This window comes from Schistocerca americana, chromosome 1 (assembly GCF_021461395.2).
Source record: "Schistocerca americana isolate TAMUIC-IGC-003095 chromosome 1, iqSchAmer2.1, whole genome shotgun sequence".
NCBI lineage: Eukaryota > Metazoa > Arthropoda > Insecta > Orthoptera > Acrididae > Schistocerca > Schistocerca americana.
The window spans coordinates 930686649-930712873 of NC_060119.1; the positions used below are offsets into that span (position 1 = coordinate 930686649).

At 39.4% G+C, this 26225-nt stretch overlaps 1 protein-coding gene across 1 annotated transcript in view; it reads right to left on the minus strand.

The window, feature by feature from the left end:
* The window catches only part of LOC124615395 (3-hydroxyisobutyrate dehydrogenase, mitochondrial), a 65809-nt gene extending 42051 nt beyond the window's left edge, over window positions 1-23758 (minus strand). The window contains exons 1-3 of the mRNA XM_047143230.1: window positions 23585-23758; window positions 13949-14031; window positions 7887-8065 (exon numbers count right to left, since the gene is read on the minus strand). Of these exons, the coding sequence (XP_046999186.1) occupies window positions 7887-8065; window positions 13949-14031; window positions 23585-23594 (272 nt within the window). The 5' untranslated portion in view covers window positions 23595-23758. The remainder of the gene's footprint in view (window positions 1-7886; window positions 8066-13948; window positions 14032-23584) is intronic.
* Between the last annotated feature and the right edge of the window lie 2467 nt (window positions 23759-26225).

Genomic DNA, 26225 nt, shown 5'->3' on the forward strand with positions numbered 1-26225 from the left:
GCACACTGTGGATCTCAGAATATTGAAATCCCTAATGATTTCCAAAATGGAATGTCTCATGTGTTAGTTCCAACTACCATTCTGTATTCAAATCTGTCAATTCCCTTTATGTGACCATAACAATGTCAGAAATCTTTTCACATGAATCACCTGATTACAAACGACAGCTCCACCAATGCAGTGCCCTTTTATACCTTGTACATGTAATACTACTAACATCTGTACATGTGGATATTACTATCCACAAACTTTTGTCAGTGTAAGTCTTCATTTAGAATGTTTTGCAAACTCAACTGTGCATCAAACTTTCAAGATGTGTAGTACTCTAATAACATATAACAGTAAGTTTTTGTAATAAAGGAAATTCGTTTACATTTTCTCAAAACTTTCAGCATGGACCTGAAGAATTTAAGTCAGTAAGAGGCTCTTAATGAAATTTATTAGCAGTAATTTCTTAGAAACAGAGAACTGTTTAAACTGAAATATTGTCCACAACTTTTTATTAATATTTAAGTTATTATTATGCCATTAGTTCTTATCATGTGACTGAGGGTAGAACATGGGTAACGGCCAGAAGTAATGTTAGATATGGTGCTTCACACTTTCTTTTGGAAGATGAAAGTTACCTTTCCTACAGTTATCCCCAGGTATATTTCCTCATAGTTTAACCAACAAATGTAGACTCTAAATCAGCTGGTAACAATTATAGCAACATATTTCCAAAATCCTGAAATAGCTTGCTTCAAGCCAACTAGAGGATCCCAAATAGACTAGTGTCACCAAGGTAAAGGCATCATAAATAAAAATGTCTTGTAAGTGCGTACCACCTCCCTTTGCAGATGCATTAAACTTTCCCAAAATTCTCCCAGTTAAAGAACTATTTGACTCACCCAGACTAGATCTGGTTTCATATGTTCATTCCACTTAATGATATTATTCCTTTATGTTCAATGCATGTGATTTATGACCAAACAGACAATTTACATCTTTCTAAGAATATTACTGAAACATTCAATTGCTCCCCCCCCCCCCTCCCCCCCCCCCCCCCCCCGCCCAACATTAAGATTTATGATAAAATTGCAATGAGGATTATACAGACAGTTGAGATACAACACACAGAAAATATTTTTGAAGTATTATATTTCCACTTTTTTAATAAACAATCGCATCTGATGTCCATACATTGCATGTGTATGGATGCATCTATATGGTTTTTTGTTTCAGTAATATAGGCATGTTTGTCTAACTGTTGTTGGAGCCAATTGTTATCTGCAAATGTCTTTACAGACATGTGATGCTTCAGTTTAAGAAAAAACTAAAAGCCACGTGGATACAGAGCTTCTCTTTACAGTGGATGCATCAGAATAGTTTATCTTCGGTGATCTATTCACAGTCTGTGGAAAAGTATGTACTACAATACATAAAATATCCATAACAGCTGAGCCATGCCGGACTGGCGCCAGCATGGGGTATGCTCATTAGATCGTTGCGATTGATTTTGGAGGGAATATGAGATCTTTGCATATTGTACGGCTTTCTTCTGGGTTGGCAGGCTTCAAGAGTCGGTCGTTAGCTTTCAAAAAGGAAAACATAGAGAGATGTGGGATGTCTCCAGACAAAGGAGTGTCAACTGCAACCGGGTGTGCCCTATCAGCATGATATACCGCACAATTGTATTGGTCAGCAAGTCTGTGTTTTGGGGCAGCTCGGAGATCCAAGTTTTGTGATTTATATAAAGGGAAAGGTCCATGAAGGAATTTGGTTAAGCTGTTTGAGCCGCTGAGTTGTGTTGTGTGCAAACACCAAGTAAGTTGGCTGTTAGTGTATGTGGCTGTGCGACGTGATGAGAGGAGTTTCACTCCCTAGATGATTGTGGAACTTACACAGCTGTTAATTGAAAAGTATGTGGATGAGCTCTATGTGAGCTGGTTAAATGTTGGCTTTGCAGTGAAGTCTTAGTTACAACTGTATTAAGTGACTGAAAACTGCACCTAAGTGATATTATTATTATTATTATTATTGGTGAACCATCCTTGGGTGGTTTCAATTTAAAGGGTAGTGGTTTCTGTGGACAGAACATTTTGTACACTGATGCACATATGTCTGATGCAAGGATTCTGCCCTGTATTTTGTGTGTGTTTCAGAGAGTTGCAATTGTCCTGTGTTTGTCAAAAGCTGCTGTAAGCACCAACGCGGGGAGTGAGGTGTGACCTGCAGCCTAGGTCCTGCTGTGTTTACATAACCCTGCCACGGCCAGGTTGCTTTTGGTGAAGACCCCATACAAAAGGATTAGTATATCTTTTCCTTCCGCCAAGGCAGGTAAAATGTGTTTTGTAATTTGTGATTTTCTGATGTTTAAACAAATAGACCTGCAACTAAGTGTAATTTTGGTTTGTTTTATGGAAATCTTTCTTGCTTCTGTTACATATCTCTGTTCTAGTGAATTGTGGTTAGCCACATTGAGATTTAAGTGTTGTTTGGGATGTGTAGTATTTAAATGCAATTAAGTGGCTGGCCCACTCTGATAGGAGCTGTACTGTTAGTTGCATGCTTCTGTTAAGTGTGGCAAAGCCACGGCAATACTATGTTTGCTAGTTGTTTCTGAACTGTTTTACATGCATTTTATGGTTCGTCAGCTCATCTTGGAAAGAAGGGTGTTGGCATGTATGCATGTTGAGTTGGAACGAGAATATTACTGGAGAGTGCAGGCTCATAACGAAACCCTAGATCACTATTTCAAGAGGGTTCCTATGGCGGTACTGGCATTAGATATGCAGGTGTCAGATTGCTGGAGGGCATGCGTGCTCAGGATCACTCTAGGTCAACTTTTGTAACACGTCCTCAGTCCTTGGAGCAGCTTCAGGGCTTAATTGATTCCATTAAATTGATGTCATGGGGCAATGAACAGTGGGCCACCATGCAAGACAGAGATATCCCTAGCGTGCAAGCATGTGGTAGACCTAATGATAGCAGTCCTAATACTATTAAAGGGGCCACATACCAACAGCATTTCTTGCTCATTATTTGTAACACCCTTTTCAAGTTTAACAAGATCTCACAGTAGATAAACCAGTGACACTTTGTTCATTACATGGGCTTCTCCTATATGAAAAATAACTAACATGGAGCCAAAAAGTTGTACATTTTTATAGTTTTTGAGTGCATTTGCACATATATATGTTACATAGATCATGTCATTTGCTTTCAGGTGTTCATTGCTTGCTATCAAGCAATTAAGAAAAAAATTTATTTACTTGTTCTTCAAAATATACAGAAACTGGATGTGTTAGAGGCAGTTAACTACACTTGCAGTATTAAATCAAGATTTTTCAGTACCGATTAGGCACATATCTTTTAATAATCCAGGTTGTCCCTTCCAGGAATTGTCCATAAAGCCCATGGATCCTTACACGTGCATATACTATGAACACAATTTCTTCCCTCTGAAAATCATGACAGTATTTTATCATGTTTTGTTTACTCCTAACTTTTTCATCATAAAAAGAAATAAGTAACTGGTTGTTTTTTCGTGAGCCTAAAATGAAACATAGCATGAAACTCTTGATGGGATTTAGAAATTGTACAGTCATTCTGAACTTACATTTCCACGACAATAGTGTTAATGTGGAGTCTAGTATCATACAAAAAACAGAAGACATGGCTGTGCTACCAATGGTGAAGACTACACATCCCTACCTATGTTTTCAAAAGAAGTTCTACATTCTGCTGGAAAAGTCTTAAATAGCTGCTCAGCAGACACCAGTAAGGGAATTGGAAATCCCTAATATTCAAAAGTAAAGTAAGCATTCCTTACTCTCCAGTACTACAATATAGAAGAATACTTGATTGGGGATGTAAATTCCAGTTAACATTAATGTTCACATGAAACAAGCTTTAACTTCACCAGTATACTGATAGCTTATAGTGTTCTGTGAAAGTTACACAAATGCTTAGTTTAAATAAACAGTGGAAAACCTAGGATGAAGTAACAACAAAATGGAAAGGATAGATTCCTACCCACCAGCTAGAGGATGTGTTGAGTCATAGCCAGACACAGTGATACAGAATGCTAGAAATAATCAAGTTTCAAACAGAGTCCTTCTTCAAAAGTAAAAACACACACACACACACACACACACACACACACACACACACACACACATTCGTATACAACAACAACTCTCTCTCTCTCTCTCTCTCTCTCTCTCTCTCTCTCTCTGTGTGTGTGTGTGTGTGTGTGTGTGTGTGTGTGTGTGTGTGTGTGTGTGTTCCAACTGTTTCTAGGCACTAAGGCCCCACTTAGTCTGCAACTCAACAGTTTCTCCAACTGCTGAGTGGCAATCTATTCTTTTCATATAAATGCTTCAAAGTATTTATGTCAGGTCTCCAGCCAGAACATATCGGACACAATATTTTGGCAGCCCACCTGACCACCATCTTCAGGTGCGTAAGCCGCTACACTATCTCACTGGAACTGAAATCAAACACACCGCAGTGGCTTCTTTGTACACCAACTGTGGTCCAACATGCATGCGCAAACATAACTACATAACTGCCCTCTAGCAACAAGCACAACAGCACAAAGGTGATGCAAGCTTGCGGAAACTATAAATCAGTACCAAATGCTACTGACAGTTTTTGATGACCGAAACAAGGACTGTTGTTTCTTAATGTCAAATAGTTAAGGCTTTTGTGGGCACTTGTTGAGAAACTGCCTATTGGCTTCTGTCTCGGGTTCTTTGGCCGACATTCATCTAATGACTTTACTGACATTTCGCCAGCACAAGTGGCTGGCATTGTCAAAGCTTCACCCCTGCAGCCCAGCTCGGCTGCAGACCATATGTACATGGCACTCCATCTCTCACTTAAAGGATACCCCTTATCTCCATTTATGATATTGTAAGATACCTGGAGTTCAATGGCTTCTTTCACTACACAGTCCCAAAACCGCAACACAGGGCATCTACTCATGTCTAATCGTACAACATTTTATGTCCTTCAGTAAGACAATGTTCCACCACTGCAGATTTTTCTGGCTGAAATGAATGCAGTGGTGATGATGCTCCATGCAATGATTCTAGACTGTACAAATCGCTTGTCTGATGTAGGATTTTCCACAATGGCACAGAACCTTTTAGGCTGCGGACTTTCTCAAACCCAAATCATCCTTCAATGAGCCCAGCAGAGCTCAGGTCTTAGCTGACGGACAGAATACACTATTAATATCAAATTTCTTTAAAATTCTTCCTATTTTTGAAGATATGCTCCCTGCAAAAGATAGGAATGCCACCATTGTATCTTCTGGTGGTTCCTGGGAAGGTCTAATCTGTAGGGTATGATGGATCTGACTGTCAGTATTACCATTCTACTTGAACACAGCTTTTAGATGATCCAGTTCTTGAGTCAATCTATCTGCATCTGAGATGGTTTAAGCTCTTTTTACCAATGTACGTAGGACCATGTTGTGTTGCTACAATGGATGACAACTTGATGCAGGAAGATATCAGTCTGTATGAATAGGCTTATGATAAACACCATGTCCTAATGTCCCATCATCCCTCCTGCAGACCAAGACAACTAAAAACAGAAATTTTCCATCCTTGTCAACTTCCATTGTGAACTTAATACTGTGATGCAGACAATTAAAATGATCTAGGAAATGATCCAGAGCATCCCTTCTGTGCAGCCGTGCCATAAAGGTATCATCGATGTCTCTCCAGAAACAAGTTGGTTTTAAGAATGCTGTCTTCAGTGTGATGTTCTCAAAATCTTCCATAAACAAATTAACGACTATGGCTGATAATGGACTCTCCATAGCCACTCTGTCAGTTTGTTCAAAGTATTTGTCATTAAATAAAAAATACATCTGTGTCAATACATGGTGTCAAAGCTTAGTTATTTCTTCGTCCAATTTTTCACCAATTAACTGCAAAGAATCTTCAGGAGAAACTCTGGTAAATGGAGACACAACATGAAAACAAATGACCAAATCCACTGGACGGAGGCACAAAGACTTCAAACACTGAATAAAAGCCAGAGAATTGGAAATATGGTGTTTAAATTTTCTGGCATGGGGACTGAGGATGGATGCTAAGTACTTGGCTAAATTGTGAGTAGGAGCGCCCAAATTGCTAACAATAGGTCAAAGAGGAACTCCTTGCCTGTGTTCCTTAGGCAAACTGTATAATCTCGGCAGGACTGCAGCACCAGGTCAAAGTTTTTTAAGATCATCATCAAAAAAAGTGTTCTTCAAAAGTGAAAGTGTATTGCATTTTATACATTCAATTGGATCATTCTGCAATCTTCGGTATGCTGAGTCTGCAAGTAAAAGATCCATTTTACCCACATAATTGTCCCATGAGAGAAGAATCATTGCATTGCCCTTTACCACTGGAAGAATTACTATCCTTGTCTTCTCTGATGGACTGGATCATGGCTCATTGAAGCAAGACATTACGTCACGGGGGTGACACCTGACACATCGTATAAAAGATCTTGCCTAACCTCATCAGTTAGATTGTCGGGAAATCTGGACACTGCTTGTTCAATGGTGCATCCTGGGATTGGGTTGACAGTTCGTCCTGGGCAATATTAGACTTGGCCCATGCAAACGCCATCAGTAGCAATATTTGAAGTTTCAATGGCTTTTTTCTTAGTCTACAAAAACGGATGATGACACCTATCAACATGCTGTGGTCAATCTCACGACCAAACAACTGGACGATGCTAAGCTGGCAGCATTGGAAAAGGGATTGAATTTTGCCCCTACACCCAGGAATGTTCCCATTACTGAATTCATTTCCACTGTTGAACAAGTGTCGGGTGCCACCCTGCAACGTAACATATCCTCACTTGAAAGAGTCGTGATCTGGTTCATCAGAGAAGGGCTGGATTTAGCAATTCTTCCAGCGGACGAGGGCAATGCAATGGTTCTTCTTTCGTGGGATGATTATGTGGGTAAAATGCATCTTTTGCTTGCAGACTTAGCATACCGAAGATTGCAGAACAATCCAACTGAACATGCAAAAAGCAAGATGCTTTCACTTTTGAAGATGACTTACTTTGACGATGTTCTTAAAAAACTTTGACCTGGTGCTGCAGTCCCACTAAGATTATACGGTTTGCCTAAGGTACACAAGCAAGGAGTTCCTCTTTGGCCTATTTTTAGCAATTTCAGTGCTCCTACTTACAATTTAGGCAAGTACATAGTGTCCATTCTCAGTCCCCATGCTGGAATATGCGAACACCATATTTCCAATTCTCTGGTTTTTATTCGGCGTATGAAGTCTTTGTGTCTCAGTGCCATGGATTTGGTCATTTGTTTTGATGTTGTGTCTCAGTTTACCAGAGTTCTTCTTGAAGATTCTTTGCTGTTAATTGGTGAAAATTGGATGAAGAAACAGCTAAGCTTTGTCACCATGTGTTGGCATCAATGAATTTTTTATTTAATAACAAATGTCGTGAACATGTGGTGCTGCCGCTGCAGTGTATTTGATTTCAGTTCCAGAGAGATAGTGCGGTCGCTTACTCACCTGAAAATGGCGGCCAGGTGGACTGCCAAAATATTTTATCCAGATGACTGTACGTTCTGGCTGGAGACTAGACATGAGTACAACCAATTATTATGCTGGGAAAGTTTACAGAGTTATATGCTTAGTATGTTAGTATACATTATACAAGTAAGCTGTAGGGCCTATATCTGTCAGTCAATGCATAATTTGACTTGTTCTACATCCCTGAAAGCTCTCCTTAATAATGAAAAGTAATTATGCTTCTATTTTTATTGGATTTTCATCTTTTATGACCCTCATATTCGTAATTTCTAGTGAGTATATTGTCCATGCACATATGCATCTTACAATTCTCGTACATATGGACCATCTTACTTAAAGATTCCTCTCTCTCCAGTATACGTATCTCGCACACTAGCACCGTGGGGCAGCATAGTGACGATGCAGTCCGACTGTGCTGCTACTTCCTCAGGGCAGCTGCAGGCTGTGGCACCTTCTTGTGCAATGGTATTTACAACTTCTGGTTGTACATCAAAGACTGACAATTTTTTCCCCTGTGTTGAATAAAGTTGTTTGTTAGATAACCAAATACACAAGAATGCAGCTACAGTTGTTTTTGACAAGACTTTGGTCATTTGCAGTACCTTATTCACCACGAGTAATTGTAAATACAACATAATACTGATGGGGAAAGAAAGGAAACTGGTAACTATGAAATAAATTAATGCTGATCGTTATGATGGAACAAATGAACTACTAAAAAGAGATACACTGTTACACTTGGGAGAACATTATTTTAAAGTTAATTGCAGTAAAATGTTTACTGTCAGTTACACACTGCGTAAATTGTTAAATGACTGAAATTGTGTACAAGCACATAGGCAAAATATAAGTTACCAACCTGTGGTAACAAGAAGTTTCAGCCTTTCAGTGAATAGATGTTTTGGCAGCCCATTTTATTTAAGCATCAAAACAATAGTTAAAGTCTCATTACCTTCAAGAACACATCCATAGTTAAACATAATTGTATTCATAACATCCTTCAGCCTGGTGCTTAATGTGTAACAATGTCATAGAAAACTTTTGAAGAGCACACAATTACTGTACTTCTTACATAATACAAATTGATAATGTGCAAATGTTATTCAGTAAGCAAAGGCAATTTTGCAAGGGGGGGGGGGGGGGGGGGGGAAGAAAAAAGAAAACAGGCTGTAAGATATAATAATTGTGCTTATAGGTAGTGAACAGTAATGACATCCTCAAGTTTATTAGAGCCTCATTCCGTTTCCTGTGCACTTGTAAAATGAGTGAGGGAAAAATTACTATCTGTTTGCATGTGTATGAGTCTCATTTTCTTTTATCTTGTCTTTGCGGTTCTTATACAATATGTATATTAGTGGCAATGGGGTAATTCTGCAGACATTAATCATTAATCTTCTAAGAATTGCATTGGCTACATTGGCCTGGTGCTCACTTTTGTCAGTTCTGCCATGCTCGGAGCGGGCAGCCATGCCCAACTACACACAAGGTTCACCTGTCACTAATTCAGACTGGACACCATTACATGACATCTCACTGGGATGCTTTGAAATGGCATATCACCGTATTCTATATAAAAATATTGACCTCCCTCTGACATCTGGTTATTTTTACACCTGTTTTGTCCCTACAGGTGGCATTGTGGCAAATTTTTTTTAATTATATAGCTGGAGTTTGCCTAAACAAATCCTGCTCATCACATCTTTCATTTGACACCCAACGTCACCAGAAAGTGTCGGTTCATTTCCCATTAATTAGTCTAGCGCATTATTCATTTTATCAAAATATGTTAATAGGAACAGTAAAACACAAAGAATAATCAGTGCTCGGGGAGCAACTGAGTAGTGCTTCTGCATGGCAGCAGCAATCAGTGTGGGCCAGGACAGTGCTCTTGCTGCTGGAGTACTTGTTAATCTTCATGTTTTACTGTTCCTGTCAATACATACAGATAAAATGAATATCACACTAGACTAAACTGGGACCAATCCATCAAATGCACACCTAAGATTCCACTTTAAAAATTATTTTGTTTGTAATGGGAAACAGTTTGCAGCTTTCCACTGACACTGGGCGTCACATAAAAGACAAATCCAGCAGTATTTGTTTGGGCTGAGTCCAGCTATATGTTGTAATAACAAAACTGCAAATATCTGCTGAAACTGCAGGGAAAATGCACCTGACAACTTTTAGAAGAGAGACCACGTGTAGTATCACAACCTTACACTGCGGATGCTGGCCAAAAAGGTTTTTTATATTCTGTAAATCAATAACCTACTCTCGCCCTTTAACCTTCCCAAAGTAATCCCTCTCACTTCCCTTAGAAAGAAACTGCTGATTCCAAAATCTAGGGTAATGTGTTTTTTGTAATTATATGCCTATCGGCAGTACTGGTATTTTGCCTCCTGCAAATAAATACTGGCTGGCAGTTCTCATAATTTTGTACATTAAACAATGCATTCTGCCAAAGGCTCAAATGTTTATATATACAACTATATACAAGGGGGGGAGAGGGTGGAGGGTGAGGGAGAGGGGTGAGGGGTGAGGGGGTGGAGGGTGCAGGAGAGGTGGAGGGTGGTGGAGAGGGGGGAGGGTGGTGGAGAGGGGGGAAGGTGGGGGAGGTGGGGGAGAGGGTGGAGGGGGAGGTGGGGGAGAGGGTGGAGGGGGAGGTGGGGGAGAGGGTGGAGGGGGAGGTGGGGGAGAGGGGGGAGAGGGGGGAGGGGGAGGTGGGGGAGAGGGTGAGAGGGGCAGAGGGGGAGAGTTGGGTGAGGGGTAGAGAGGGAGAGGGGAGAGGGGAGACAGAGTTCCAACATAGAGTGGCATGCTTCATTTTTATGGGCCATTTAGTAAGTGCGAGAGTGTTATCGAGATGCTCAACAAAATAGAGAGGGGGCCACTACAAGAGAGGCGTTATGTATCGTGGAGAGGTGTGCTACTGAAATTCTGAGAGAGTACATTCCAATAATAATTGAGGAAGATATTATTTCCTCCCACATGTCTCACAAAATAGCAAAAATGTGAAAATCAGAGAAATCAGAGCTCATAAGAAGGTTTATTGAATATCATTGTTCCCATACATCGTCCTTGAATGAAACAGGGAAGGGGTGAAATGATGATGGTACCAGAAGTACACTTTGCCACACACCACAAAGGTGCTTGCAAACTATATATGCAGACAACAGCAAAACTATGTGAAATATTATCAAACAACAAATGCAGAAACGTGGGTACACACACACACACACACACACACACACACACACACACACACATCCATGTAGCATGAGGTGGGATCCAATTGTCATGAGTGAATGCACTCTGGAATAGCCAGCTCATCAATGCTGCGCCATACATGGATAAATTCATCACTCGCTTACAGACAAACACTACTCTGATCACCGAAGACAAGAGAGTGGTATGAGACTCACCAGTCACCTCTTTCATGACATCAGAGTAACCATGCATGGTCCATGCCATAGTGTCAATGGTATGGTAGCCTAGCCAGCTGCACATTGGACATTAATCATGCTGCAAGCAGATGACTCTCAATGGTCCCTGACGACACAGCAACATTTGCCTGAATTTTGTCTGTGGATTATGTTGGGTCAGCCACCATTGTGTCAATCTTGATCTGTGCCTGTACTGTGTGAGCATTCGGGATCTGGACTACAGGTGTGGGAATGTTCTTCAAAACACTGCTGAAAGTAGCAACACACCAAGAATATGTTGTGTTCGACATGTGCAGCAACCGATTGTTCCGTCCATCCAGCTTCCCAAAGGCCCATAGTGAGGCCCCATTCAAATGGCTGAAGCTTTCAGCAGGAGTGTGTACTCATTAGTGGGACATTTTTGTACCCTAGAATGAATGTTGCAAACACTGTTCACCTCTAAACTCAACATAGGTACTGCCTGCAAAATCAAAACAGAGGGAGCACAGACAGGCCTTCTGATTGCCATTTTATCATTGATGATCCCAACAAATATGTCACTAACTGTATAGCCCCACAGTACACTAAAATTATACCCTGCTACCATGTAATGCAATCCTTGAGAGTAATGTATTTTTTTCCAACAGTGCATGTGAGTATTATTGTCCCTCAAGATGACAAAATCTACGGCACGAAAGTTTTGCCATGACTGCATACCTTCGCTGTATTTGACAACTGAAAGTGAACAACACTGTTAAGTGCATGTCTCTGGGGGAGGGTATTACATACAGGGTTGTCAGAAATGGTCTGAAAGATTGTAACAGTGTTGCAAGGTAGGTTGGGCTGTAAAATAATTGTTAAGAAAAAACTTCAATATGTTGCATCATTTCTGAGTTTTTTAGCATTGAAGTTAGCTGGCCAGGCCATTGTTCTTGCAAATTCAAGTGTCTTTTCAGAGACAGTGTCACCAAACATGTTGTTTCTTTGGTTTCCTAAAATTGAACAAGAGAGTGACGCAAAAGTTCGGCATGGGATGGTAGTAAGGATTCAACCTGAGCCAAAGGCCGAGCAGGCTAGAATGCTACCATCTATGCTAAGAGAACAATTGACACTAATTGTGTCTGGTGGACAACTTGAATCTGAATGTGCAATGGCCTGACTGGCTAATTTCAATGCCAATTAATTTGGAAACAGTGCAACATATCGAATTATTTTCAGCAAAACCTACCATGCAACACCCTTAAAAGCTTTTCAAACCGGTTCTGATCACTAGTATGTTAACTTTCTGGGGATATCCTTAATGCCTTACATTTGTTAAAACAAAATACCTCTTTTCCACAATGTTATAGAGCCATGTCAACACTGAATCCATATGGTTACTAACTCCATAGTTGACAGTTTCACATACTATCAAATACAGCCTACTTGAGGCAATCAGTATATTGAATGGTGGAGCACAATAACTGACATCCTTTCCATTATGTACGTGGTTTAGTTAGTGGCTTTGTAACACTGCATTGTGGTTTCACTGGGTTACCAGGAACAGAAAAGGATGTTAAGGGTGGAGAAGCAGAGGCAGAGATCATAATAGAAATGGAGACAGGTGGAAGTACACAACCAACAGGAGGTTCACACCAGGGGAGACTACAATTTAGTCTCGAAGGACTGCTTACACCAATGCAACTCTGAGATACCTTCGTTTAGGAAGAGGAGCTCGGATACTGTAGGATCCCTATGGTATGTACATCTTATATATTCGCTCAGCAGCATGGTTTAATTAGCTATTTAGATTGTACAATTTGCACTCACACACACTTATCTGACGGCATGAAAAGAAAGGCTTTTCTTCTCATCCCATCCAGTAAGTCTCCCCTGACCCATGATTCAGGGCAACTTTTCTGAACTCTCCCCATTTCCTACACCCCATCAGTCATTTCCTTCATCCCTTCTTCTTCCACTTCAACGCTTCTACCAGAAGGAGGAGCCACTGGCTCCAAAAGCTTGCAAATTTTAATATCTTTATATGTGTGTTCGCCTGCTGCCACTTGATGTGTACATTTTTTATTTATTTTATTTCTTAAGGAGACATACTTCATAAGGCAAGGACAGTTCCCTGAGTAGATTTTCTCTTCTCTCATTCTTTAGTTGTCACAATGTGTTGCATATGAAAATAGTTTATTCACACTATGTCTTTGGTGGGGACCGGCTCATGAAGATAAAGTAATTCAACTCCTCTTCACTAACTCCACTCAAGGGTAAGTAGGGCAGGAAGCAACAATAATGTCAAGTACTACTTCTCTCCCAAATGAAATGAAGTAGATTTTCTATGTGCATGTGACTATGCAGTTCTGGCAGACCAGAAAAATGGTACTCAAATCTCTATGAGACAGCAGGGTATGGAGGCTTCAATGTTTCCAAGATGTCCAGCATATCACTTTTGCAAGAGTTTAATGATTTCCTTTGCTGTTCTTATACAGACACCCCTCCAAACCTCATACATAGAAAAATGGGTTTTGCCTTCTTAAAAGTGCTGTTTTTCTTATGGGGCAGCTTATAAAGCATACTATCCTCTATAAACCTCTCAGCTATTCAGTACAATACAGATATCACAACACAGAGAAAATAGTATGTTTTATAATATTCCTGTATACGAGAAATTTTTTTCTTTTTTATTTCCTAATTACTGCAAGCAAATTGATGGAAGCCACTTACCACTGAACATATTGCAAAACATGATGAAAGAAGACAGACAGTTGTTCTGTTATAAGAAATCATGAGAAAATGTACGGCAGAAATAATTAACAATAGCTTCAACACAAAGTAATGATTCAAAAAGGTGCACAATAATTTACAATTCTATAAGGAGATCAAGCATTATACTTATTAATAGATGGTATCAGTACTTTAATCTAAATAAGTAACTAATGGTCAGTCATTAGTAAATGTTAAATACAATATTATGAAATGAAATACCTTTTTCAGAAGATTTCGTGCCATTGGTCCACCCATGTTCCCAAGTCCAATAAAGCCAATTTTGTTTATGCATTTCAGTGTGTCTGTAATACAATAAATAGATGTATATTAAAGTGTTTAGGATTTTTACAAAAGTTTTCTTAGTGCTCATATTCAAACACAAGAGATAATATTTCTCATCATTACCACTAATCAATTTGAATGAATTTAATTAACCAAGGAACAAGGAAGTGACCTAGCTGTTGTCAGTGGTTTAATTTGAATCATCAGCCATCACTGACACATTAAGTACTGACAGTTTTCTCAGGTTCTCGATGTCATTGATACAGGTTACATTGGACGAATTAAAAGCAAATGAGAGTATTTGTAGGGAGAGTGTTGGAGTTGTGCAGGACAAGCAGTGCCTTAGATGAAAGTGAACAAACAGCTTATTTATTGAAATCATTTTAGGTTTCCAGCTGTGCCAAGTAGTTCAGACCCCCACAGACATAAGCCCTTAAAGAGAAAGAGATTTTTTGACACTATGTATTCTTACTTGCAATTTTTTGGCATTGACACCTGTAAAACAGAGATCAAATCTTCAGAAAATTCTGTTGTTGCAATTTTCAGTCCTAAGACTATGTTGTGGCACCTCTCCACACTTGTCTATATCAATAATAAAACTGGAGGAACATGAAATTTCTATGCTTGCAAATAACAGGAGAAAATTAGCTATAGAATATCCAACACAGTGAACTCTCATTAATTTTCTATTGAAATACGGTGTTGATCACATTCCCATATCGCAAATGTCGTAATGCAGAAATTATGCCAACTCAAGTGGGAGATGGTCAAGCACCTGCCCTACTATTCTGATCTCTCCCCAGGTGATTATCACACCTTCAGTCCCTCAAAAAGGGCCTTCAAGGGTCAATGACTCCTGTCAGACAAGGATGTGCAGCAGGCATTTAGGGACTGCTTCACACAGTAGGACAGAATGTTTTACCAAACGGCTATCTCCAACCTGGTGCTATGGTCAGATTATTCCTAAATGCTCATGGCAATTTTCCCTGATTGGCATAACATTTCTGGTTGTATGACTATCAAACAAACTTTTTGACTGCCACTTATACCCCTTATAATTGCTGCCAGTTACCTTTCGGAGTCAAAATTCCAGTACAGGTAACAGACACTTTTGAAAGTGAAGAAGACTATTCCTAGCTTTTGGAAGTGTTAGTTCCTTCCTCAGGGACGAAGAGGGATACACTGGGGTGTGTAAAAAGGAGGGGCAGATCACTAACACCCTTGGATGAGGGAGAGAGAGAGACAGAATTGCAATGAGGCTGAAGGGAAACAGAGATATTTTTTCCCTCTCACCCTGAAGTCTGGAATAGCTACCCCTTTTTCTAATCTTAACCCACACTTGCCTGTATTTCCTTCCTAAGGAACAACCTAACAGTTCCAAAAGCTGCAAACAGTTTCTTTATTTCTGAATATGTATAATTGTATTCATCACAGGAAAACAAGCCCACGACACAACCTAGATCTTAGAATATGAACTAAACAGAGTGAGAGGGTGGCTATCACCAAGGGGGCAAACTCATGAAAATTTCGACTGGAAAGCCTGCATCCATTATTTCACTAAAAAGCTAAGTTCTGCTTGCTTTTTGTTACTTGTCATTAGTATCATTTGTAGTAGATAGAAACAGAATTGTCCTACTTGGCTTACATCTAGTCTCCCATCCTCATTTTTGGATTAATAATAAGACAAACAAGAAAACTATTTTTACAATATAAAAATGATCAGTCAGGATAATTACCAACAGTTCAAGGCTAATGCTCTCAAAACAATGATTTCAACACCTAAATTTTCTACTGTTGCCATGTCCCTATACATAAAAAACTGGATTAACATAAAAATGTACATTGAAAGTTTCAAAACTAATTCAGATCTTAATTCCTACAATACAAAAACATGCAGTGAAATTCATATAGTTCATCAGATTTGTATGTGGAGTTCTGGATGTGATATTATGTAGAGTTATATACACTTTAAAATCTTTTATGCTATGTTATTTCCCACAAAATCCATGCAATGTATAATGTCTCTGGATGAAACTGCTGCTGCTGCAACAACATCAACAATACTGGAATTTGGCCTCCAGAAAGTAAGTAATGGTATTGCTCAGCCATTCTGTCTCTCTGTAATTTTATAATTTTCTGAAGTGAATTTTCCTTTTATTTTTGTTGTTGTTGTTGTTGTAATTGTTGTGGTTTTCAGTCCGAATACTGATTTGATGAAGCTCTCCATGCTACTCTATCTTGTGCAAGCTGCTTCATCTCCCAGTATGTACTGCAGCCTACATCCTTCTAAATCTGCTTAGTGTATTCATCACTACGTCTCCCTCTGCGATTTTTACCCTTTACGCTGCCCTCCAATGCTAAATTGGTGATCCCTTGATGCCTCAAAACATGTCCTACCAACCGATCCCTTCTTCTAGTCAAGTTGTACCACAAGCTCCTCTTTTCCCCAATCCTATTCAATACCTCCTCATTAGTTATGTGATCTACCCATCTAATCTTCAGCATTCTTCTGTAGCACCAAATTTCGAAAGCTTCTATTCCCTTCTTGTCCAAACAATTTGTCATCCATGTTTCACTTCCATACATGGCTACACTCCATACAAATACTTTCTAAAACGACTTCATGACACTTAAATCTATACTTGATGTTAACAAATTTCTCTTCTTCAGAAACGCTTTCCTTGCCATTGCCAGTCTACATTTTATATCCTCTCTACTTCGACCATAATCAGTTATTTTGTTCCCCAAATAGCAAAACTCCTTTGCTACTTTAAGTGTCTCATTTCCTAATCTAATCCCCTCCGCATCACCTGATTTAATTCGACTACATTCCATTAGCCTCGTTTTGCTTTTGTTGATGTTCATCTTATACCCTCCTTTCAAGCCACTGTACATTCCGTTCAACTGCTCTTCCAAATCCTTTGGTGTCTCTGAGAATTACAACGTCATCGGTGAACCTCAAAGTTTTTATTTCTTCTCCATGGATTTTAATTCCTACTCCGAACTTTTGTTTCCTTTATTGCTTGCTCAATATACAGATTGAATAACATTGGGGATAGGCTACAACCCTGTCTCACTCCCTTCCCAACCACTGCTTCCCTTTCGTGCCCCTCGACTCATATAACTGCCATCTGGTTTCTGTACAAATTGTAAATAGCCTTTCACTCCCTGTATTCCAGTCAACACTGTCAAAATCTTTCTCTAAGTCTACAAATGCTAGAAATGTAGGTTTGCCTTTTCTTAATCTAGCTTCTAAGATAAGTCATAGGGTCAGCATTGCCTCACACGTTCCAACATTTCTACGGAATCCAAACTGATCTTCCCAGAGGTCGGCTTCTACCAGTTTTTCCATTCGTCTGTAAAGAATTCACATTAGTATTTTGCAGCCGGGACTTATTAAACTGTTAGTTCGGTAATTTTCACATCTGTCAACCCCTGCTTTCTTTGGGATTGGAATTATTATATTCTTCTTGAAGTCTGAGGCTATTTCGCCTGTCTCATACATCTTGCTCACCAGATGGTAGAGTTTTGTCAGGACTGGCTCTCCCAAGGCTGTCAGTAGTTCTAATGGAATGTTATCTACTCCCAGGGCCTTGTTTGACTCAGGTCTCTCAGTGCTCTGTCAAACTCTTCACGCAGTATCATATCTCCCATTTCATCTTCATCTACATCCTCTTGCATTTCCATAATATTGTCCTCAAGTACATCGCTCTTGTATAGGCCCTCTATATACTCCTTCCACCTTTCTGGTTTCCCTTCTTTGCTTAGAACTGGGTTTCCATCTGAGCTCTTGATATTCATACAAGAGGCTCTCTTTTCTCCAAGGGTCTCTTTAATTTTCCTGTAGGCAGATTCTATCTTGCCCCTAGTGAGATAAGCCTCTACATCCTTACATTTATCCTGTAGCCATCCCTGCTTAGCCATTTTGCACGTCCTGTTGATCTCATTTTTGAGACATTTGTATTCCTTTTTGCCTGCTTCATTTACTGCATTTTTATATTTTCTCCTTTCATCAATTAAATTCAATACCTCTTCTGTTACCCAAGGATTTCTACTAGCCCTCGTCTTTTTACCTATTTGATCCTCTGCTGCCTTCACTATTTCATCCCTCAAAGCTACCCATTCTGATTCTACTGTATTTCTTTTCCCCATTCCTGTCAATTGTTCCCTTATGCTCCCCCTGAAACTCTGTACAACCTCTGGTTCTTTCAGTTTATCCAGGTTCCATCTCCTTAAATTCCCATCTTTTTGCAGTTTCTTCAGTTTTAATCTACAGTTCATAACCAATAGATTGTGGTCAGAGTCCACATCTGCCCCTGGAAATATCTTGCAATTTAAAACCTGGTTCCTAAATCTCTGTCTTACCACTATAAAATCTATCTGAAACCTGTCAGTATCTCCAGGCTTCTTCCATGTATACAACCTTCTTTAATGATTCTTGAACCAAGTGTTAGCTATGATTAAATTGTGCTCTGTGCAAAATTCTACCAGGCGGCTTCCTCTTTCATTTCTTAGCCCCAATCCATATTCACCTACTATGTTTCCTTCTCTTCCTTTTCCTACTACCGAATTCCAGTCACCTGTGACTATGAAATTTTCATCTCCCTTCGCTATCTGAACAATTTCTTTTATTTCATCATACATTTCTTCAATTTCTTCATCATCTGCAGAACTAGTTGGTATATAAACTTGTACTACAGTAGTAGTGGGCTATGTGTCTATCCTGGCCACAATAATGCGTTCACTATGCTGTTTGTATTAGCTTATCCGCACTCCTATTATTCTATTCATTATTAGACCTACTCCTGCATTACCCCTATTTGATTTTATATTTATAAGCCTGTATTCACCTGACCAAAAGTCTTGTTACTTCTTCCACCGAACTTCACTAATTCCCATTATATCTAACTTTAACTTATCTATCTGCCCTTTTAAATTTTCTAACCTACCTGCCGGATTAAGGGATCTGACATTCCACACCCCCATTCGTAGAATGCCAGTTTTGTTTCTCCTGATAATGACGTCCTCTTGAGTAGTCCCCGCCCGGAGATCCGAATGGGGGACTAATTTACCTTTGGAATATTTTACCCAAGAGGACGCCATCATCATTTAACCATACAGTAAAGCTGCAATAGATCCATCACATATACACAAAATTATTTGATAGATATAATAAACTGTGTGGAGGTCAGTTATCCAGGTCAGTAACGTATTTCTTCTGCATTAGTAACAAAACTGGATAGAACTTTCACTACATACAAACAAATATGAATTGAATACACATAAAAAGTATTGGCTCAACTCTTCTTAGTGAAGAGACCACAGAGAAGCTCATATCCTGGAATACTATTCTCACTGTAGTGATTGAGAAAGTGTCAGTGTGTTGCGGCGTAATATATCCAACTCTCTAAAGGAAGATCGCTGCCCTCGAGGTAGTGGGAGTTAGCATGCTGTGTGTATTAGTAACACTTACACCTGTTATGTATATATGCTTACTAATAAATAGTGTGGAAATAGTATCTCTATACTGTGTCACTAATCTGCTGTTACACTGCTGGAGCCCCATTCCCCACAAATGTAACCAATATTTTCAAATTATTTCCAGTGAGTTCAAATGTTCAACCTAGATTGCTGGCTTTATTGGCTGTAAGTAACATTTCATAATATTCAAGGTTGTTCATCTCCAGATATTTGCAGCTGTGTAATTGTCTTCATTTATTGGTCTGGGTTGAGAAATGGCAAAGGAAGATGTGGGAAATACATCAATTAAGGGGAGAACAATATTTCCCAATTTACTAATATGAATAATATCCATTATGTCATACTTGGAGTGACAATGTTCGCCCTACAATGTAGAACACCAATACATTACATAAGAGATAGATATGCAATTGATAGGTCTAATATCAGGCTAGCAAAAGCCCACAACAGTTTTAAACAGATTTTGATCATGTGCCTTTTGACAAACAACTTAAGGTCCCAATGAGCTCAATTGAATGAATTCAAGAGTATACTGACGAAACTTAGATGATACTTAACCCTCTAACCGGAACATCTTTTACTCGGCGGTAAGATGGAACATCGGTCTGCTAGACCGCTAGGACATTTAAAGTGTATTTTTCTCTATTTTTATGACTTTTCCGCACTTCTACGTTGCTTCTCTCTCTCTTTAAGGTGTAATTAAACATAATAATAGGTTTTTGAACCATAATATTTGTTAAAATACCAGTAAATTCAAGTTTATTACTAGGAAAAACTTTAATTTGCAGTGTTTTGTTGTTTACACATTACTCCTTTAGAAATACTTTTTTTTTACATTATTATAGTTACAACACAAAGAAAATGAATACTAAAATGTAATGCAAAGAAAAAATTTAACTTTTATTTTTAATTGCACAAGTCTTGCACACTTTTCGTGAACACTCCAAGCACGTTGGTTCTTCGCAAGAAATACACTTGTAGGCAGTTTTCCTCTTTTTTTGATATGGACAAAATCGACAGGTTTTTCTTTTACCAAGTGTGTCCGTCGGACACTCATCAACTCGAACAACAAATTTATTCCGTTGGCTAACGATTTGCTTTTCTTTTGCTGCCTCTTCTTCTAAAGATGAAATAATACTTTGTAGCTCTTGAGGCAGATTGGAGATTGCCAGTCGGGATTTTACGAAATCGTAGACCAAATATAGAGAAACTCTTTTCAGGAAATCAAAACGTGATACGGTTTTCTTCTCTCCAAAAAGTCCATAAAGTATACTTGCGTTTGATCCAGCCATGGCCACCATGTGGTAAAAAATAGCCAACGGCCACCTTCTTGTTTTGCGATTAGTAGAATAAACACTGCACTTCATATCTAGCGTGTCTATTCCACTTTTTGTGGCGTTAGAAAAAGATATGATTTCAGGTTTATCATTTGAAACGTCAGTGTAATTGGAATGATGCATTGACGAAAGAAGTAGGACTGCCTTATTCCTTTTTGGGACATAAGAAAGCAGAGTCATTTCTTTCGTAAAGCCATAAAGGCTGGACCCAATTTCACGATCGCTTCTTGCTTGAAATTCTGCTGGTATCTGGGGTCTGTTTCTTTTTAGTGTCCCAACTAATGTCAAATTGTGAGCTAGTAGCTCCTGGGCAAGTTCCACAGAACAAAACCAATTGTCGCAACTAATATTTCTGTTTGTGCCATACAGCCCTTTAGATAGGCGGATTACAGACTGCGTGGGAATGCTCTTTTTCTTTTCTGCTGTAGAAAGTGTGGCTCCATCACAGCCTTTGCCGGAGTAGATGTAGGCATTGTAAATATATGCATTGTGTGCATCTGCCAGACCCATGACCTTAATGCCATATTTAGCCGGTTTATTCGGCATATATATACGAAATTTAACCCTCCCTCTGAAAGGCACCAAAGTTTCATCAACTGTCAAATGCGCTCCAGGGCTATAAATTTGTTGGCAGTTCCAAATAAACTTATTAAATATGTCTGTAATGGCAGCAGCTGGGTCATATTTTTCCCTCTGTTCCCTCGTGCTCGAGTCATCGAATCTAAATGCCCTAAGCAATATTCCTAATCGCTTTTCTGTTATTATTGATCGAAAAATTGGCCTCCCCAAGACCGAAGTGGAAAACAGCGAGGTCATAGGCTCCCTCGCAGATTTGAATATGCTGCAAAGAACTGTGACTCCAATCACAGCGTTCACTTCCTGCACAGTAGTGTCTCTGTAAGCTACACTTTCTTTTAGTTCAATAACAGAACGAATTTTGGCCAACTTTTCATTAGTATGCTTTACAATCGTCTCAATCATGTCGTCAGTAAACAAAAGGCGCCACACTTCACCTGGGAGTGGGTTTTTCCCCACGGTAAGAGCAGGCCCTTGTATCTTTGATAGCCGTACCTTTATTATATTGGATGCTGCTGTTCGCGTCTTAGAGCGAACAGGAGTTGATGACCATGTGAAACACTTGTTTCTTCCGTAGTAAGAAACTGGAAGACGACTCTCATCTAGAGTGTCATCAGAACGCGTAGATGAGCTAGCAACATCAGCAGGCTTCTGTGGAGTGATTAGTCTGCTTCCACCAGAAGTTATGTCAGACTGTGGTTGCTCTCCAGTTTCTTCGCGAACTGCGGTATTTTCGACTTCAAATATTTCTCGAATAGTTTCATCATCGCGATCATCATCATTGGGAGAGTCATCGTCATTATCTGTTTCATTGCGAGGATCTTGGATAGTAAGGTCCTCATCTGGAATGCATGATTCATCTGAATCCACTTCCGAGTCTGATTCTTCAAGGTAATTTTGAGAGCGTGCAAGGGCTACAATTCTTTTCGACCGATTTGAAACATATTTCGGACCTTCCATTGTAAACCTGCAAGGAAAAAGGGAAAAATGAGTTTTAACGAAATTTAATGGGGATAATTCTATCGCTGTAATAAGTTTGCGCGGTAAATTGGAGAATGTGTGTGAAAAACGGAAAGAGGAAAAATTAAAACGTTAAATACGAGTTGTTACACTTTTTTCTCGTTCTTCTATGAACACAAAAGTATTAAGCATCGTGTGGTGGCAAAAATTTCAATCAAATAGATGAAATGTTGCTACACAGAAAACAGAAGAGTTCAAAGAGTGGAACATCGGTCATACAGACCGACAAATGCGTGATACTTTTAGGAACACCGGTCTGGGAGACCGGCAAAAATTTGACACTTTTAGGAACACCCGGTCTGTCAGACCGGGAGGGGAATGCATTTTTTCGGAACACGGTCTCACAGACCGACAATACGTAACAAAAATTCTACTTACTTGAAAACAATGCATGCGCCGACAATACGTTGTTGGCCAGCTGCGGTTCGGGACCCGACTGAAGATTACTGGGCTTCTCCCCACCCTCACGAACAATGCAGCGCCGTTAGCATTGTTAATGTCAACTATGGCGGTATCTCAGACCGATGTTCCGTTCAAAGGGTTAAAGCATTTTATACAATGCGAGAATCACAACAGTGTAGTTAAACAATCTAAAAGTTCTGCTGTTTAACTACAAAAAATTGAAGCACCAGTAAATAGTAATAATCTGATCCAAATAGTGTGCCACACTGTATCATAACAGTACATACAAGGCAAAATGTAATTACACAATAATATTTAGAGTATGTTCATCAGTAGACCACAAGAAAGTTTACTAAGATGATGATTAGTCTAATTGCTGTCTAGCTACAAAATTTTAATGTTAGTTTGATTTGGAGCCATGACAGTTTCATTTGATATTGTAATTATAGTCGTACACAATTTTTTTATTACAATACCAAGTGCAGACACAATAGCTTGCCACTGAGTACACACAGTCTATTCTAGTTTCAACGCGAAAAACGTACTTCTTACGAGTAACTCATTTTTATGACATTGCATAATCTATGACTATGAAATAAGGTGTTACGGGCCCAAAAGATGCCAAAATCTATGTTAGGAAACATCGTATAAAGTCGTTTATTATTCTTCACAGCAGTAATTCTGTAAAGGTTTTGCAACGTCATTCACTGCAGTGCTATAGCGCGCAAAAGTGGGTACACTGTGAGGACATACGTACTTGAAATCATTTTCGAGCTTCAAAGCACAATTCAAAGTTTGTACCGTAGCAACTTAGAAGAATACTTAAAATTTATTTTGGTATCAAGGCAAAAATCTGGCAGCTAGAGGACGCTACAGTTCACGCACTCCAAATGCTTTCCCACACGTGAAAGCTACGGAAATTACGTAAACAAAGTTACGGAAGGTTAGTAAGCGTTCTTATCTGGTCGCTAAATGGTTGTGTATCTGATAACTGCATTTTTTTTTCGTGTGCATACTGACTCCAATACATATTTTAAATAGTTTACAACTTTACATTAAGATGTTTTCATTCAACATTACAATGACTGGAAAACACCTGAGTATTAGTTATAATATAAACTGTTACTATAGTAATAAAATATAAGTGAAAGTCTCGTTTGATACAGAAAGTCAAGTCTGGTTTTATCACTAACAAAAGCATATTTGCATAAGCTTGTTTGGAAACACATCTAACAAACAAATCCACATTTACATGTGTCATCGATCAAAATCATTTATTTATTGATTAGCGATTACTGCCACGTGCGTCCACACACTGCCCTTTTTGTGTTCAAATTGGGGCAAAAACTTCGAACAGCATTCGTGTATGCGTAATTTCCAGGAAATTGCGGCCGTGCGTGAAGCGCACTGCTTCCCGGCTTCGGTGGGAATCTTGGCGCTTTTAGCAGACGACAGGTAGCTTGGGACCATGTGTGTTTGTACTGTTGTACAGGTTAGGCTGTGAAGCGATTTACATGCGTTGATGTCTGTTGAATCTACAGGAGGCACGCTTAAATTTAAAGACGATTACAGCACAGACAAAGAAGAGTCGTATGTAATGCCGCATCTAAAGATTATTTGAAAAAAATTTTTAGATGTGGTGCCCTGAGCGTCAAGTACTATGTAAAGTTCCCGAACATATTACCGTAAAGAATAAGGTGCCATAAGTTTCGAAGCAGGGAAACAGAGAACAATAAGCCAAAAATTTATAAAAAGTATATAAGAAAACTGTGGACGAATATTCATGCTATGCACGGAGTGATGCTACGGCGACTCCTGAACAAAATAATGTTTGGGTGCGTGTAGCTCCTCAACAAACTACTAGAAATAAAAATATAGGACACTGACGACGCAAAAAGTACAAAATTGGATAACACAATTTCCGTTCTAGTCTGCGAAATTCCCAAATTTGTCGAGTGTGAAGATGTCAATATACATACAATCTTTCACGATTAAAGTTGTGTAAACAACTATTTTCCTTAAAAAAATAGAAATCACTCGTTAACAGTTAATTAACCTTCACATAACAACTAAAAAACTTCCTTATGTATTTTTCAGGAATAATCACTGAAATGCTTTGTATTCAAATACGAAATAAATAGTTCTGGTATTTTTATTTAGTATAAGTGGCCGGTTTGTATAGCCAACGAAATGTTATTGCCAGACTTATCGCTGCAGTTTCCTATGCAGAAAATGGAAAATCTCGCTGTGAGCTTATGAAATTTGCAATCAAAACGTTATTTAGATGCTTCTTTACCTACAGTCGCTTTCGCTTTTTCATTTTCTGCCGCCTTTTCATCACACTAAACGCAACACAAACTTCCAAGTGGATTGACAACAGACTGCTTGCGCAATGAGGCAACGTGTGGACACGAAAATGCCTATGTGTTCCTTCCACACTTTTTTGTGCATGTCAGCATTACTCTTCATTACTTCCCTCTTCCCCACACGTTCTAACGGTGCTTCCTACTAAAACGGACGAGACTTCCGGATCGTGTGATTTTCGGCGGAGGAGTACGAGATTCTGCCAAGTCTGTCAAACATTCATCAGTCGTTTTGTTCTGCGTCTACTGTGATTTGTCTGGTTTGTACGTACCAGTGCCTACCCCCATGAACCATGGACCTTGCCGTTGGTGGGGAGGCTTGCGTGCCTCAGTGATACAGATGGCAGTAGCGTAGGTGCAACCACAACGGAGGGGTATCTGTTGAGAGGCCAGACAAACGTGTGGTTCCTGAAGAGGGGCAGCAGCCTTTTCAGTAGTTGCAGGGGCAACAGTCTGGATGATTGACTGGTCTGACCTTGCAACGCTAACCAAAACGGCCTTGCTGTGCTGGTACTGCGAACGGCTGAAAGCAAGGGGAAACTACAGCCGTAATTTTTACCGAGGGCATACAGCTTTACTGTATGGTTAAATGATGATGGCGTCCTCTTGGGTAAAATATTCTGGAGGTAAAATAGTCCCCCATTCGGGTCTCCGGGCGGGGACTACACAAGAGGATGTCGTTATCAGGAGAAAGAAAACTGGCGTTCTACGGATCGGAGCGTGGAATGTCAGATCCCTTAACCGGGCAGGTAGGTTAGAAAATTTAAAAAGGGAAATGGATAGGTTGAAGTTAGATATAGTGGGAATTAGTGAAGTTCGGTGGCAGGAGGAACAAGACTTTTGGTCAGGTGAATACAGGATTATAAATACAAAATCAAATAGGGGTAATGCAGAAGTAGGTTTAATAATGAATAAAAAAATAGGAGTGCGGGTAAGCTACTACCAACAGCGTAGTGAACACATTATTGTGGCCAAGATAGACACGAAGCCCATGCCTACTACAGTAGTACAAGTTTATATGCCAACTAGCTCTGC